General features: G+C 39.9%; 1 protein-coding gene across 3 annotated transcripts in view; it reads left to right on the top strand.

Moving 5' to 3' along the window:
• The window catches only part of gnao1a (guanine nucleotide binding protein (G protein), alpha activating activity polypeptide O, a), a 97,657-nt gene that overhangs the window by 62,810 nt on the left and 17,428 nt on the right, over positions 1–17,419 (top strand). For all 3 annotated transcript variants that reach the window (XM_037539816.1, XM_017704210.2, XM_017704211.2), the window contains exon 4: positions 7,280–7,440. In XM_037539816.1, the coding sequence (XP_037395713.1) occupies positions 7,280–7,440 (161 nt within the window). The remainder of the gene's footprint in view (positions 1–7,279; positions 7,441–17,419) is intronic.

Genomic DNA, 17,419 nt, shown 5'->3' with positions numbered 1-17,419 from the left:
TATGTTATATATGCATTGAAGAAAACTGCTCTAGAGTGTTTCAGGGAAAGTCAAGAGGAAGGGGGTCACAGCCTAATAGGCAGGATAAGCCTTTGGTTTAAAGATCTGTAACTCATGTGTTTTAATCTGTATTTTTAAAAGGCCAAAGATGGAGTAACTGTCCCATCATAGACCATCAATAACCCTAGTATACTGTGCGGTATATTATACATCATATACATTATGCTGTGTGCTGCACTCCGTGTGCATCAGCCTGCTCTTCTCCCCCAGGATTGTTATAAATGGGCACAGTGCACAACAACATACTCTGCTGTACTCAGTTCGTCCAATCGATCTCCTGCCATATTTTGGGTCTCTGGGATGTGATAAATGAGACTAACCTGCATCCTTTCACCATAATAAGCCTCCAGTTGCCCCATATGGTTTGAGTGGTGTGGCTACTCAGGAATTGCTCAGGATTACAGCTTGGTTGAGTCCTCATTAGCAGGATTTTAACCAGGCTTGCACATGCATTCTAGACATGGAGGGCTAGCCTCCAGCATACTCATTACAACAGATTCCACATATGTTGGGTCTAATGTGGAGGCTTTGTTTACCTGTGTGAATGCAGAAATGCAGCATTGTACATGCAGAAATGATTAGTGTGGAAATATCTTGGCATGCAGAATGTACATTACTGAGTTGAAGAGGGAATGCCTACTAGGGCTCATAATTACAGTTTCAGTTAAACTACAGTAATACATGTCAAATTAAATGTAAAAATATGCCTTCACTGAATAGTATTTCATGCTTTCAGCCATATTTTGTATAAACCAGCCATATTTTCAGTATAAACAGCTGAACGACATTTAATGAGACACACCTTGTGTAATGAGGAAAACCTTAATCTACAGTGCAGTCCACAGTGCAGACTGAACTGCCTGGCATACTTGTGCATACGTTTGCATGTTTGGTTCAGTAACTGCTAAAGGAGTCATTCCCAGTGACATGACGTGGGCCTGCATGTCTGTCACTGTCTCCCTCTCTGAGATGATAAAGGCAGAAGGCACATGAATAGTCATCATTGCATTACGGGCCTTTCAGCTCTGTAATTACAACCTCAGCACATGTACACTGGCTGAATATCTGTGTGCGTGTCCCTGCGTGAAGGCACTTCACACATGCCTCAACTCTCCAGCTCCATGCACCTCGAGTACTGTGGAAAAGAAACCCCTTGCCCCATCTACTTTATTTCTGGTCATAACAGCCTTTAAGTACAAGGTATAGCAGAAAACAGAATTCAACAGAAAAACACAGAAGCCTCAATAACATAATATCAAATGTTTTAGTATGTAGTGTGGCCACACTGCCTTTATTGCAATGTGATTTTTTATTTTTTTTCTTGCTATTTGTTTTACAAAAAATGTTTAGTCTGAAAAATCAGTTGCATGCGCTACTTCTTATATCATTCAGTGATGTTGAGTTCTGGGCTCTTGGATGGTTTACCAGGTCTTACATGGTTTATTTAACTTATTTTCTTATTTTCCCTTCCTTGTGCTGCCTTACCTAATATCAGACTTCCACAGAAATATATCCAGAAAATGAGTAAGTATTCAATGGCCATTTTGATGGAAAATTAAACAAAGCGTGGTCTCTGACTTTTGCATAGTACTGTTCATCTCATTTCAAAGTTCTAGTCTAACTGCATCAGCGTCTTCTTAACTTGTTTCTGTAGGGAATGACCATACTGCCTTATTCATTTTCCAAGTGCTTGACCTGTATCATCACCATTAATTAGCTCATTTCTCATGTGGGACTACATTCAAGGGTCCCCTGTAAAGTCATTGTGATGGCAGCAGCATCCATAAAGCCCCACCGTGACTGAGGTTTGACTTGTTTCTAAACTCCTGATAAGGATTAGTGTTGTAACACTAAATAGATTCTATAGCTATAATCCTTGTCTGGGGAATGTGTGCTGAGAGTTTGGTGCAGTGCTCATGTGAGGCGCTTGTATCTTTTGTAAGTGGAGTGTCTCTCAAGGCCCTGGCCAATTAGAAAGAAAAGGTTGCCACTGTCATCAGTGTTGAATTATCCCTGTCCCTGTATCTTGGGGCCTCTAATGGGCCATGTTCTTATGCCCTGCTGGGTCACACAGCACCTACATTGGCATCTGTGTATTATGACCTAATATCAATGCCTTCATTCAGGCTCTAATCTTGTGGTGCTGGCCATTGTATGCTGATGTGCATTACATGTGTCCATTGTAGTACAGTGAGATAATCCTGTAATGGCTAGTATGCCAACTGATTACTTGTTGGAGCGTTCAGGTTGGCATGGCTATGTTCTTAGTGAAGTGTTCAGTAACTCTCCATTGACGTCTCAGGGAATTAGCTTTCCGCGCTAGCTCAGAATTCTGCGGCATATGCATGCAGAAGGATAATGATAGCTTTGAAGAATGAACTCAAGTCTCTGTTGGCCTGTAAGTGCAGTCTGTATCAGATTAGTCTCCATTCCAGACACCCGCTTCCAGGAAATTGTGGCTAATATCAGATGCATTGTGCAGCAGTAAGAGAAGGTGGCTGAATTCAACGCATCAGCTTGTACAGAATATAACAGAGCTAGGACGTGACTAAGAGATAGAATAGGCTGTGGTAAAACAAACATTTTTGATAAACACCCGTTATTAACCCCCAGTGAAACTGTGCTAAGAGTAAGGAGCTGTTACTTGTACTGAAGATTCATACACTGAACTAGTTAGCATGTAGCATGCTGCTCCTCCAGTAAATGAATACTGATGAAGGACAGGCCCCATTCTTTCTGGCTTGTGCTTGGAGCTGTTATGTGTTCCTCTGAACCTGATCACAAATTCAATGGGCAGTTGTGCCTATGGGAATCTTTAGAGGCCCCCTCACTACAACACTAAAGCTTTTAAAAATGGCCTGAATAGTAAAATTAAAAATGTTTTGCAGTTATTTGCAAAACTAGAACTTTGATGGATTGTTCATGTTTTGAGCATAAGTTTTGCCTTTGTATAAGATCTCAGATTTTTGGGTAGAATTTGAAGAATTTATTTATTTTTTAAATCTTTTTAAGTCTTTTTAACTTTTTAAGTATCTACTGTCGTACACAGTCTAAAAAATCCCATTTTAATGGCATCAACAAGATTCCAGTCGATAATTATGTACAAATCAAGGGGCCCGAGAACAGAACATCTTAATTTAAATCTTAATTTATTTAGTCATTTGTACACATTCAGTAGATATGTGTTCACTTTGCGATTGCTTAGGTAATGGATAGTGCCAAGTATTTGGCCTCCCAGGGCCCTTGGCAGTCTGAGCCCACTGGGCACTGGCCCCACTGGCCTGGTCAGTAATCCGTCCCTGTTTGTGGAGTTGATTTAGATTATTTGTGTTGCAACTGACCCATATTTTAGATGTGCATTTTTGAACTACAAGTAAGAACGAATTTCAGCAAAACAAAAATGGGGTCAAAACACCTGGTCATGGTCAACAGATTAAATACTCTTTGGTGATCCACAGTTGATATGCATTATTTCTCAGTAACAAGCCTGTGGTTGCTGTTAGTCTTATTTATTCAGCAGCTTTGACATTTACTATTTATAGATGTTAAAGCACTGCCATATTAAGTGTTTTTGTTAAACTATGTTTGACACAGTGTTTCACAGTAATTACAGCAGTAATGTGGTAGTGTTTGACAGCTTTTGTTGGTTCATATGACGTACACTAATGTGTGTGTTATTGTGTGTATAGGATAGGAGCTCTCTTTGTTTATGCATGTGTGTAAGATGGGAGCTCCAGAAGGTTCGTTCCTGCTGAGTTCAGAGGACCTCCTCTCAAAGGTCACACTCACCAGGGGAGGGGGAAAAAAAGGGAGCCTCGCCCAGCCAATCACATGGCCCCCTGCTGGCCATGCAACTGCCCTTGCATCACCATGGAGATGGCTGCACTATCCACACCTGCTGACGAGTCATATGGAGGAAGATCATCCATTTCTGTCAGTCTTGGAGAGAGACTTAAAGCATCAAAATTGTCTTACCGGAAAATATGATCAGTTACTTTCCCATTAATGTCAGTTTAATCAGTGATATCTATGTTTTCATCCTTTGTGATAATCTGCAGCCCTCTTTTTTTGTGTTTAAACACTGCAGTTTTTCTCACAGTGAACAATGAAGAGAGCAGAGGACCAGCTTTCTCTCTCTTTTGACTCTCCCATCCACTCTCTACTTGTTTTTCTCTATGGATCACTCAAACACCCCCCCCCCCAAAAAAATCCTTCTTTCAATCTCACTCTCTCTTTTCATGCATTTCTCACGCTCTTGCTTTGGTCTCAGAGCTGACGTCTTTATCTTCTGAATCGTTGGAGAGGGGCGCTCAACCCGAGGGCTGTTCTTGTCTTTGTAGCATAAAGGAGCTAAAAGCTAAATGCCCCTTTCATAGTGTTGGCAGAACATTGTAGTGAGCTTTAAGGAAGAATCACAGAAACACAGAGAGAGACTAAAGGACGTGATGTAGTAGAGAAAGTGCTACCTGAAATGGGAGTAAAGGATAATAAAAATAGGAAGTGAGTTGAGAGTGAAGGTTGAGAGGTGGATAATATCCTGTTTCTGATTTCCTTTAGTGGCTTTTGAGAGAGTATTTATACACACACACACACACACACACACACGTGCACACATGCGCACACAAAGGTTATCAGTGCCCGTATGTGTCAGCAGATGGTGGTGAGAAAACAGTCAGCGCTGACTTTGCCCCTCCTATTGGCCACACCACCTGACCTTTATTCTGCTGCTAACTGGGGATCTGGGCTTTGAGTGACAGGTGGAGGGTTGAGCAGCAAGGTTTTGAGTCATCCAGCATGAAATCCACTGAAGCAGTTCTTAATGCTGAATAGATTTGATGAAATTCAGCATCTCAGCCTTTTCCAAATATATCACAGTCTTCCATTAAAGGGCCCATATTGTGGAAAACAAAATTGTCTTCTTGTTTTGAAATAAGAGTTTGATAGGCTACATGAACATTGTTTCAGAACTTGTCATTCATGACCCCAGTCCACTAAGTCTATATAAAGCTACTATGCTTCAAAAACAGCCTTTTTTGAATTCAATGTCTTTGTGATGTAACAAGAACAGCTCATTTACGTATATCTGCCTTTTTTAACCTGCGGCATTTTAACCCTGCCTGTTCACAATAAATTTATAAGGAGTGTTTTTAGCCTAGACTATGCTTTGAATGAGGCATAGTACAGGACAGCCAATTAAAAGAAAGAGCTCATTTAAATATTAGCCTCACAGGCTCAGTAACAGATCAGCTTGTGTAATTCTAAGGGATAAAGAGAGGGTGGGCCATGTAAAAATGAATTACTGACTGTTTTTGATACATACAACAACACAAAATGCTATCTGGGGAAAAGAAAACCTGAAATACAAGAACAATAGAGGAAATATCAATCATCTGTTAGAGAACATAAGTACACATTGTTGTGCTTCCTGAGTGTTTGTACTCAGAAGAAGATCCTGCAAACTCATAGCTTTCGTTGGTTGGACTATTTTGTTTAATTTTCCCATTAGTTTTACCAATGGTCACTCGTATAACTATTGTAAACATTTACTAAACAGTATCCAGATATTTACAAAAGAAACTTACTTCACATTTATGTATCTTAAACTGGTCTCTTAAAACAGCAGTCCAGCAATTTTTTATTTTTTATATTTTTTTGGCCATCTATCAAAACTAAGTCAGCACTGTTATGCGACCCATATCGGTGTGCTCATGTGATGATGTATTACCCAACACTAGTGGTTATGTGGGTTTATTGAGGAATTACTGAGGTGAGTAGAAACAAAGAACCTGGTTTCCTCTCATATTTTTGCGTAGTTTATCCTTCTGGATTTTTTCATTATTGTTGCATTATAAATCAGAGCAGTGATGCAGAGTCGCACTCATTTACCATTTTTCTTTGTGTTTAAGAGAAGTGTCAGTGTGTCTGAGTGTGTCAGGTTTCACAGTGCAATGTGGGCTCCTCCCACAGGAAGCATGTGGGATTAGTGGACTAGAAAGTGGGACCACAGGGATCAGGGCACACACACACAGGGCGGTCATGGCTTTAATTGACTTAATTCCTGGTGCTGCTTATTCTGTCTAGTGGGGCTCGACATAAAGTATTACCATTCCCAGCAGCCGTGCTGGGCTAGCAGGGCAAGCTCATAATGGTGCTCTCTAAAAACTGTTCTGAGCTCAGCTGCCCCTGTTCTACTACTTAAATGATCATTCCATGTAAAATAGCTACACCTGATCTGGAGTCAGCTGACTTGCATGTGCAGCACACTGTCAAACATTGCCCTCCTTTGTGACTAAAATAGAATGAGAGCAATGACGTCTCACCCAGTGCTGAGAGTGCTGTTCATCGTAACTCAGTCAGTCCTGCTTCAGATAAGATCAGTGTTACAACCAGGCAGGAATGGGTCATACAGTGTCATGTTTGTTTAATGTAATTGTTTTCTTTTTAGTCTGCTTCAAATGCAAGGACATGAACAAATTTTCCTTCTCTTTGTAACAGTTCTTATAGATTGAGATATAATGGAGTTGAGTTAAGCAAGGCTTGTGTGGAGGGATGGGCAATATGGCAAAAAGTAGGTAAATCATGGTACTTTGTGACTTTTTTCACAATACGTATGTATATGTGGTGGTATATAGGTTTTTAGGTTTGATATGTTAGAACAGACCAGAAAGAACCTGTAGTGCCGCATTTAGCAATATTATGAATACACTGGTTTTTATATTTAGTGTTTCACATACAGCGCTGAACTAAATTCACTTAAACAGGACTAATTGTGCTCTCTTCGTAAAGAAACATGCAGTTGGTCAGTGTTCTTTTAAAGGGCCCATTATCATGGAATACCGACTTTCCTTCTCTTTAAGTTAGATTAATACGTAAGCTTGTTTTGAATTAGGTGTTTCTGAAATGTCACAAGAACTAACTCATTTACATATATCTACCTCTTCAACCTATAGCAGCGTAGCCCCACACATTCACATTAAAGGTGTAAATAAATAAAATATATTAAAATAAAGTATGATCCTTTTTGGTAAAGTGGACTTCAAGGGAAAAAATAAAATACATTTTAAGTACTAATGATATCCACCATATGATTTGAAAAGCATATTGTGACATAATTTTTAACAATATCATTAAAATACATTAACCTCAAAATCGCGGTTACCTGTGCACGACAGTGATCATCCATTTTAAATGTCTGTGTGTGTTTGTGTGTTCTTTTCAGGCTGATGCAAAGATGGTTTGTGATGTTGTGAGTCGTATGGAGGACACTGAACCCTACTCTCCTGAGCTCCTGACCGCCATGATGCGCCTGTGGGCTGACTCCGGCATCCAGGAGTGCTTCAGCCGCGCCCGAGAGTACCAGCTGAATGACTCCGCCCAATAGTGAGTATCACTCCCCCTCACTCCATTACTGCTGTAATTACTGCTGTAGAGAAGTGTCAGCACAATAATCTATTTTTTAATCTATGCAGTCTAAATTTAAAAAGTATACGAAACATTTCCACTCTCACAATTACTTACTTAGTATCAGAGTAGTTCCACATCATTTATAGTAACTACTAAACAGTGAGTCTATAAAGAAAAATAAGATAATAAGCCAGCAATTTAGTTAAGGTTTTTAATACATACAATGAAACTTAAGCATCTTATGCAGTCTAAATTTAAAAAGTATACGAAACATTTCCACTCTCACAATTACTTACTTAGTATCAGAGTAGTTCCACATCATTTATAGTAACTACTAAACAGTGAGTCTATAAAGAAAAATAGGATAATAAGCCAGCAATATAGTTAAGGTTTTTAATACATACAATGAAACTTAAGCGAGCACAAATTAACCAAAAAAAATCATTATTTGAAATGACATTCTGTAATAAAAGATTAAAATAGAAACATATAACAGTGATTAGAGATGAACTGTCCTTGAAAAGAGAATGTTACTTTGTTTGTGCTCTTGATTCAGATTTTTCAAAGCACATCTTTGGGTAGAAGCTGAAGTCGGAGAACTGATGTCTATATTGGCACTTAAATGTAGTATTGGTACTGGCGATGGGGATGGCAATGCCTATGACTATACCACAAAGCAATTTCTGGCGCATGGATGCACACTAGTTGATCAGTACATCAGCAATCAGCATTGTGAGCTGGCATGGAGCAGTAAAACTGCTCATGGCAAAATATGTGATGCCAGTATTTCATGGAAAGGCAGTAGAAGTGGGTGATATACCGGTTGGTTTCACTGATATGTCACAAATGTACCACACAATGGAACATATGAGCAGTGTAAAACACGCTAACGGGGGAGCCCATTAACTGAGTCATTGTTCTTTAAGTAATCATTCATCTCCTGCTGTGTAGTCACATACAGACTGAGTAAATTCAGAATCCAGATTGTTATAGACGGAACATTAGAGAGACATGGAAGCATAATATCTTTTAGGCTTGGCTTAGCCTTTAGCATATCAGCCTGGTAGCCAGGACTGTATGTCCTCTAGCTCCCCCTGCCTCCATCTCTCAGCTGCATCATGCAGCAGTGGGGTCTTGTGACCTTTTGCTTTAACACAGCAGAAAAATCTGTGAGAGACTCTGTAAGTGAACAGGAAGCACATATGAGACAATTGATTTTAGAAGTTTGGATGTGACAGTGTTCAGCTACATTTTTACAGAGCCAGAGAAGCTGCTGTGTGCTTACATGTACAGACCAAGTTCATCTATATATTATTCAGTTCTGCGTTTAACTGTTTTGCACAGTAAAGTATTTTACATTTAATGAATAACTTGCATTTTATTCATAAATTAGTTATAGTAAATGATTAATAAATAGTTATTAATAAATTAATAAATACTAAATATATCCACATCGGCAGTGGGAGGGTCAAAGCGTTGACAGCTCAGCAAGGCCTTGTGCAGTTTGGGCCAGTTAAGTCTAACAAGGCCTAATGCAATTTGGGCTTTATTTATAGAGAGAGGATGAAAAGTCAAGGGAAGTCAGAGTTTATCATAAGGCCTTCATATGCCTTAAGTTATGAGCAGTAGCCTTTAAACATGAAATATGTTAGTTCATATTTACTGATCTTTTGAGCTTTGTATCGCATGTAAAAGATTTAACATAAATAAAAAATACATTACTCTTTATACAATGGGACATTTATTTTTGCAGAGTTGTTGGTTTTAATATGCATGTCTTATTGGCCAGAGCACTCATAAGAGGCCTTTTTGGCATAAAGATGAATGAAAGGGAAAATCAAATGTCTCCATATGTTATGTGTTATGATTATTGATCAGGGGCCATCAACAAAGACGTTTTGTTCAGTTTTCTGACCATATGTAAAAATAATTGTGCTTATGAATTTTTCCAGAAGGATTAAGTAGCATTTGGCAGCCATATTGCTTACAGAAGTCAAAATGTTTTAATAATTATTAAAGACAAGAGTTTTGCAAATTTTTTTGTATGTAAGGATTGAGTAAAAAAACCCTAGGTCAAAACCCTAGGCAAAAGAAGGTTTCGCATATTATGCAAATTAGCAAGAAAATCTCAGTTGGTCTGGACTTGCGATGTGGTCTGGACGATTTGTTTAAGCAGAGGAAAAGAATAATAAAAATAAGAAAAACTCTTAACTACAGTATGGTTTTACGCACTGTGTGTTTGGACACTAATTATAAAAAGATGTTAGGCTTAAGCACCTCAAATTGTTGGATATATAAAAAATTCTATAAATGTCATTTATTCAAAGTGACAACAAGTTAAGTTAGATAGAGTTAGTATCAGTACTCGGTATTAGCTGATACTGATGCCTGTTTTTAGTTATTCAATCACTTTAAGTGAAATAACCCTTCAAATAAATTTTTGCTACATGCTGTAGCTAGAATTACATATTTGGTAAAGACGATTTGGTAATTATCTGCCATTCATGATACTTTTCCACAGTCACTTATGGTTTTTGTTCGATCCATCTATGCAATTGTGTCTGTAGTCCCTTTGCTTAATAGAGTTACTCTTGGAAGATCGCAGTGGCTAATTGTGATATTTGCTGCCTCTCAGCATTAAGCAGCTCCCCAGAGAGAGATCTGTGTGTTAATGTCAAAACGACAGATGCAATTACTGCTCGTGCTGAAGAAACATTTTGATTTAGCGTGTATGTGAAAAAATGTGGGGGTGCGAACTTGAGTTTGTGCTTGTGGAACAGCCTTGAAAAATGTGAGTCAGCAGTATTTTTGGATCAGAAGCTATGGTTTGTTTTAATGGCCTGGGAAGCTAGTGCTTGTGGAAAACTCTGTTTAGATGAAGACAAATTACTCCTTCTTGAAATGGCAGGCGAGATTGTGTCGATAAGCAGGAAATGGGGGGGGGGTGAAGCTTGATGCTTAAGATGCCTAAAAAGGACAAAGGAAAAAGTTTTTCAGCTCTCTAAACTTGGTATCAACACAACACTCACTGACCATGAGATAATTTAAACAGTTTTTCTTCTGTTTTAACCTTAGCTGTTCAGTTAAGTTTTTTAGGATTTTTTCAGGAATTCAGGTTCAGGATTATAAAATTATATTTAGGATTAGCATCTAAGTTACATAAACATGTGCTCCATAATTCTGAGTCTGCAACATGCCTTCTGTAGCTCCACTGCCATATTGTTCCCCTTATTGGTCATAGATAGAGATAGATAAAAGATCCCGGAGGGAATTTGCGGGAAACCCCTCATTTACCTGTTTCCTATCTATTCTGAGGTAGATGTAGATCAGGTATGTGGAATGTGAAAACATTCATGCACCCATCAAAATCATTGAATTCATGTGTTCCAATCACTTCCATGGCCACAGGTGTATAAAACCAAGCACCCAGGCTGGCAGACTGCTTCTACATTTGTGAAAGAATCGGTCACTCATAAGAGTTCAGTAAATTCCAGTGTGGTACTGTGATAGGATGCCACATGTGCAACAAGTCCAGTCGTGAAATTTACTCGCTACTAAATATTCCAGTCAACTGTCAGTGGTATTATAACAAAGTGGAAGCAATTGGGAATGACACCAACTCACAAAGTGGTAGGCCACGTAAAATGACAGAGCGGGGTCAGCAAATGCTGAGGCACATAGTGCACAGAGGTCGCCAACTTTCTGCAGAGTCACTCGCTACAGACCTCCAAACTTCATGTAGCCTTCAGATTAGCTCAAGAACAGTGTTCAGCTGCATTGAAGCCTTGCCTCACCGAGCACAATGCAAAGCGCTGAATGCAGTGGTGTAAAGCGCCGCCACTGGACTGAGCAGTGGAGATGTGTTCTCTGGAGTGACTAATCACGCTTCTCTGTCCGTTGCCAGGAGAACAGTACTTGTCTGACTTTATTGTGCCAAGTGTAAAGTTTGGTGGAGGTGGGATTATGGTGTGGGGTTGTTTTTCAGGAGTTGGGCTCGGTCCCTTTGTTCCAGTGAAAGGAACACTTAATGCTTCACCAGACCAAGAGATTTTGGACAATTTCATACTCCCAACTTTGTGGGAATAGTTTGGGGATGGCCCCTTCCTGTTCCATCATGACTGCGCACCAGTGCCATAAAATTCATATCCTTTATATATATCCTTTATTCATATTAATGAAATGTATTTTGGTTTCCATATGTAAACCAGAGTGTAGGGAGAGTATGCTCAGGCTTATTGGGACTGGACTTTAACTCTTAAAGGGGCAAGGCTTGATCTTTTTCTTTTTCTTTTCGTCCCATGCTTAACCAGATATTCCAGATATTCCACAATATCAAAATTAGACAGAATGCAGCTGCCTAGTGTGGCTTGCTTTCGTTCTGTTTAGTTCCCTCTCCCAGAATGACTGTAGTTTGAAGACCCTTTCTTCATATTCTGAATGGCAGTGTATTCTGGGTTACATTTACATGTGTAAAACATTGACAAGTTTAGTGTGTGTGCTCTGGCATGTTGAGACTGGACTGATTAAGATGAGCTCTCAGATCTGATCATCTCAAAGGGGTAAAGCTGGGTGTAACAGGCATATGCTGGTGCTTTTTGTACATGCCCGCTGCGGGTCATACTTGAGTGTGACGCAGCTGACTGTTTGAGTCTGAGCAGTGTCAGACTGCTTGAACAAGAGGAGCACACACTGTAGAGCTGGTAGGAATCCACACACATTGGATGTGTAGACAATCAGACACGCATGCACACATACACCCACACACACAGTTTTCTGCTCCAAGGCCATGGTTCTGCCATTAGTGCTTAGGCTGTGGTATCTTTATCCTGATGACCCATTTAGTCACAATGGCCACATTACGCTTTGCTGTGCATGTGTATGTGTGAGTCTTCAGGGCACTGTTTGTTGGATGTCCATCACGTGTCTGTGAGATTGCTAACATGGCTGTGACAACCAGTAGGTTTTTCCAAGATTTGTGCACGCTTCATAGGGTTAGTCACTCTTTCCGAGGGCTTGTATAACACTTCCACAGCATTGTGCAGCGCACTGACCTTCATAGCACCCCCAGCCTGCAGAGCTACACCATGTACATCCTCCTCCTCCTCCTCCTCCTCCTCTTCAGTCCTAAGGCCTACTCAACCCTGCAAGTCTTCACTGGGTGCTTCAGTAGGTCCGATTTGGTGAAGAGCATCAGTGGATGTGTCCCGGGCATGCAGCTGCTCTCTGCGGCCCATGAGGGTCCACTATGCGGCAACTGTCTCCTGCACCCTGAGGCTGTGCCAGGGAGGGGTGTTATAACAAGATTGTTCTGGCCCCCGGCCCAGCACCCTGTAATTGTTTATCCTCTCGAAAGCTTTTCCACCGTTATCAGGAGCACCTAGTCTCCAGCTCCTTTGCTTTATTTTCCATGCTATGCAGCATGACTCCCTTACCTTCTCCTAGAAGATAAAGCAAAGGAACTGGAGACTAGGTGCTGTTTCCTTTGCATTGTCTACTTATGAGCTCTTTTCTTTCTTTCCTGGTGGTTTTCCTCATACTTTGATTTCTCCAGGTTTCCTCCCTTTCTTCACAATCCTAGTCTTCTGCCCTCTTATTTAATTTATTTTATTCTTCTAGCCCTAAGAATTTCCCCTTCACATTCAGTGCTTTTCTCTTTTTTTTCTTGATTTTCCTCTCTCCCTCTTTCACTCTCTGTCTTGCTCTCTCTCTCTTTCTCTCTCAGTGCTGATGGGAAGCAGCAGACAGCAGGCTGGCTGTTGAGAGGTGTTGCCAGGCAGAGCACTCAAGAAGCAATAGGGGGAGGGAGGAGGGAGAACAGAGAGAGAGGAGGAGTGTATGTGTGAGTGAGGGAGAGGGGGAGGGGTAGAGCTGGCAGGCAGCCCTGAATGGAGAGGCATACAGGCTTCACATATTTAAAAAGAGAAGGGGGAATTGAGCAAAGCACCCAACCACCGCTGTACTCTACCATCTCCACTACATCCCAAACCATCTACAGCACTACATGTAAAAGGGAAATAATACAAAACATACAAATAACCCTTTTAGAAGGGCAATGTTTGTACATCCTCAATAGGCTGCTTAAAACTAGGGCTGTCACTATTGCGTCACTTTTTTATGAAGTCTTTAAAAGGCAAATAGTGGCAATAAATACATATTAATTGCTGTGTTTCTCTTTCTTCCTGTCAAAGAGTCCACAATATGTGTTATCGTTATGTAAAATACCAGCTAATCAATGCTGATTTATGAAAGGGACATCCTATCAATGATTTGTTTTCTTGAGTAATTGAGTTTGAGCAGTTAAAACTGTATTTAATCCAGGGTTCTTTGTGGTCTAAAGATATATCTGTACATAGCAATTATAGCCATAATACTTAACAGATTGGTAAGCTTTTTGATGAGGAATTTCCAAAACCACAATACCACAGGTTCTGTTCCTTTTCTTCCGCTGTGCTCATTCTTTGCGCCTTTAAATAATGCCATGGACCCCATATTGGGATTTGAAGGACATATGGTGTAGTATCATTTAGGTATGGTCAGAAACACTTCCACTATATGTGGAAACCAAGCACTTTAGAGGTGCTCTACAGTCGAAGATTTGTTTATTGCTTCTATGACAACCGTTTCACAGTATGATCATTATCTGCTTGCTGGCAGTATCTACAGTGCTACCCATCCAAAATGGACAGTGACTGTTTTTTGTTCTGTACTCTAGAACACTGGATTACATCTGTCTCAGATGGATTATATAGAAATCAGTCTTTACAGTTTTACCACTTCAGGGGACCATAAATAGAAAATGGCTGCTCAGTTGTTGCTTGGCCAGCTATGTCATTACCTCAGTAGATCATACACAAGAAAGATAACAAAAGGTCTGGAGTTGATTCTAGATGTGCCATTTGCATCTGAAGTCCGTCTCTGCTGTCTGTCATCATGAGAAGAAAAGCAGTGCCAGTAAAGCATGACATGATCAAGCTAAAAAAATCAGAATAACGCATCAGACATACACAAAACAGTAGGATGTCAAAATCAACTGCCTAGTATATTACTAAGAAGCTGTTTTTGAGTTTAATAATAGCAAACAACTTTGCTGACCACAAAAGGCCATAGTGTTCTGTCATACACTGAATACTGGCAGCAGCATGATGGATTCTGAAGTGTAAAGAAGCATCTAAACTGCTCAGAGCCAGTTCAAGTGCCTCAGAACAGAACGTTTGAGTAACTCTGACGCCTCACCTTACAGCAGGTCAGTGACCTGAAACTTCCTGCTAAAGCATATATGGACTTTTTGTGTGGAATGCTCTTGACCTACCAATTCAGTCCCTAAAGTTGCTTTATTTCACTTAAGACAAGACTGAAGACAGGAGGCCCCTGAAACAAGCAAGATTTCAACATGGCTGAATAACCAGGGAGGATATCCAGCATTTAATGTTTGCTGGGATGCAGACTTCAAGAATTTGGAACCAAGTCAAAACTTAATGGTTTCCATTTTTTACCAGTTACTTATGGACAAATGAATGTGATCTGATGATTTTCTATATAAAATTTTGCTGATTCATCCAACATTCATTAAAGCTTATATTTTGGAATGTGCATAATTTCCACAATTTAAGAATTTCAATGATACTCATATCCATTTTTAAGGCCATGCTGTTGGGATTGATTGGGTATAGTAGTTTTTTGTTGTGTAATTGACCTAACAGTAACATAGTAGCAAATTCTTTGTTTCCAACAAAGTCCAGCTTGGTAACAGCATTTTAAAATAGAAATTCAACATTATGGACTGAATTTGAACTCCTTCTAAATTAAATGACCAAACTAAACTCTAAGCAACTCTTCTAGCTGCAGATATGAAGTTTAGGGGGGCCATCTTCAGATTCTAGCAGTGGATCACCATCAAGACGCTTGGTTTAGTTATGTGGGGTCCCTGGCATTATTTATGTCAGTTTTGTTACCCTATAGCTTGATCTGTCAGACAAGACGTCTGGATCATACAGCTGAAAATGCAAAGCAGCACAGCATCAGGCTGTCCGTTTAGAATTACTGTAGAAAATGGGAGACAATTTGATGCTGAGCGCTTCTGGACATACACAGACACACATGTACATGTACACTGGACCTGGAATGGCTTCTCACTTTGAATGTTAGATTTCCTTAATTTTTTCTTTCTTAACAATTTGATGTCAGTTAATCTTGAATGAAAGCTCCTAAGCCTCTCACCCATTACAGTTATTTTATATGAATAAGCAGAGACTTCATGGAGAGTCAGAGCAGAGCATTGTCAATAGAGGGTTCATGGTCTTCTTTCACTTATGGAAGATCATTAGAAATGTTGTATGTGTAGGCTTTACTTGTTAATAAACATGGTTGCATACAAGAGCCATGCTGCAATTGGAGCAACAATGGTTTTGTTGTTTAATTGGGGGGAGGAAAAGCAGATAGGTAGACATGGACTTTGTTTCACTAAAGTAAGGAAGAAAGGTAGGAAGTGGATGAAAAGGTATATATGCTGGTGGCTTGTGGACTCCAGTTAGTACGTGAAGAGCCGTCAAGTACCGGGCGCTCAGCTTCTGTCCTATGAGTGAATTTTCATGCCTCAGTTTGCTCTCAGGTAGACATGAAAGAGCCTGTGAGCACAGTGCCCTTAAGCAGCCCTATAGGGCACAAGCTCACCAATTAAACATTAATGCATCTCAATGAGCCCCTGTTCTCAGTTAGAGCACCCTCTGGAGTTGGTGAGACGTATTGCAGGAGGCTGTTCTTATTTAGGATCATTCAGTATCCTCCTTTGGGAGATACCTAAAAATTCAGCTTGTGCCCCTATTTAAGCTCAAGGCCCCGTGCTGGGCAACAAAAAAAAAATAAACGCCACTCTTTTCTGTCTCTGTCTGGCACTCCCTCTTGTTTCTTTCCACCCCCCCCCCCCTCTCTGTCTGTGTTGAGTCGTGCCATGAGCAGCCTGTGACTCCACAGCTCGAGTCTTCAGGGGCAGGAACTAATGAGGTGCAATGGGGCTTTGGCACCATGCCACTGCAACTGTGGCAGCTTGGCGCAGGCTGTGCCATATTAGCAACTGTGTTATTAAACATTCATCAGTCATTTATTAATGATTAATACACAAGCTCATGCGGGCAGGTTTAGGCAGTGTTAAGCTATGTGCCGCTTGATCAAGGCGTTGTGGTACAGGGAGGTGGCAGTTTGTTGGGCTGAAGCGACAGTGCCACTGGAATGTTAGCACATGGCTGCTGATTTCTGCAGCTGCCCTGAGAGGCCTACGGCTTTCGGTCACTGAGAAGAGCACGACACCACAGCAAACACAGATGGAGAGAAAGAGGGAGGATGTGTATCTAGTGTGCTGTGCTGTAGAGTTGGGTGAGCTTAAATATATATCACTATATATATCACTATCTATGCGATAATCATATGACACCATTAATGAAAACATTTTTTAAAAATAAGTAATAGTAATAATGATAATTTATGATATACATTATACATATATGTATTCTTTTATCATTTTATCATTTAAAAAATGACACAAGGTTCTTTTTAAACTTTTTTTTTTTTTGGACATAGTAATATGGTAAAATCACAATATCATACCAGTATTTACTTTTATATGATATACCTCCTGTTTATTCATATCAATTGGATCATTATTTATGATTTTGAATTAGTGTATGAATACTAACAATGCCTCAGGTGTGATAATCACCATGATGGGAAAGAGAACTAGAGGACTAATTTATTGAAACAGCTAACAATATTACATTTTAAAAGTTTTAAAATTACAAATTATGCTCTCCCAAAAGCATTTTATTATTATGGAAAACACCTCATTCGCTATATGTAAAACACATGGACGTGACTTTTGTGTGCGTCATTTTGAGAAGTAAACAGCCATTCATCCTTAGCAGAAACAAGCAAAACAAAAAAAAAAGTGTTTGCTGTTTTATTA

This window comes from Pygocentrus nattereri, chromosome 7 (assembly GCF_015220715.1).
Source record: "Pygocentrus nattereri isolate fPygNat1 chromosome 7, fPygNat1.pri, whole genome shotgun sequence".
Taxonomy (NCBI): Eukaryota; Metazoa; Chordata; class Actinopteri; order Characiformes; family Serrasalmidae; genus Pygocentrus; species Pygocentrus nattereri.
This window is presented reverse-complemented; position numbering and strand designations above follow the sequence as displayed.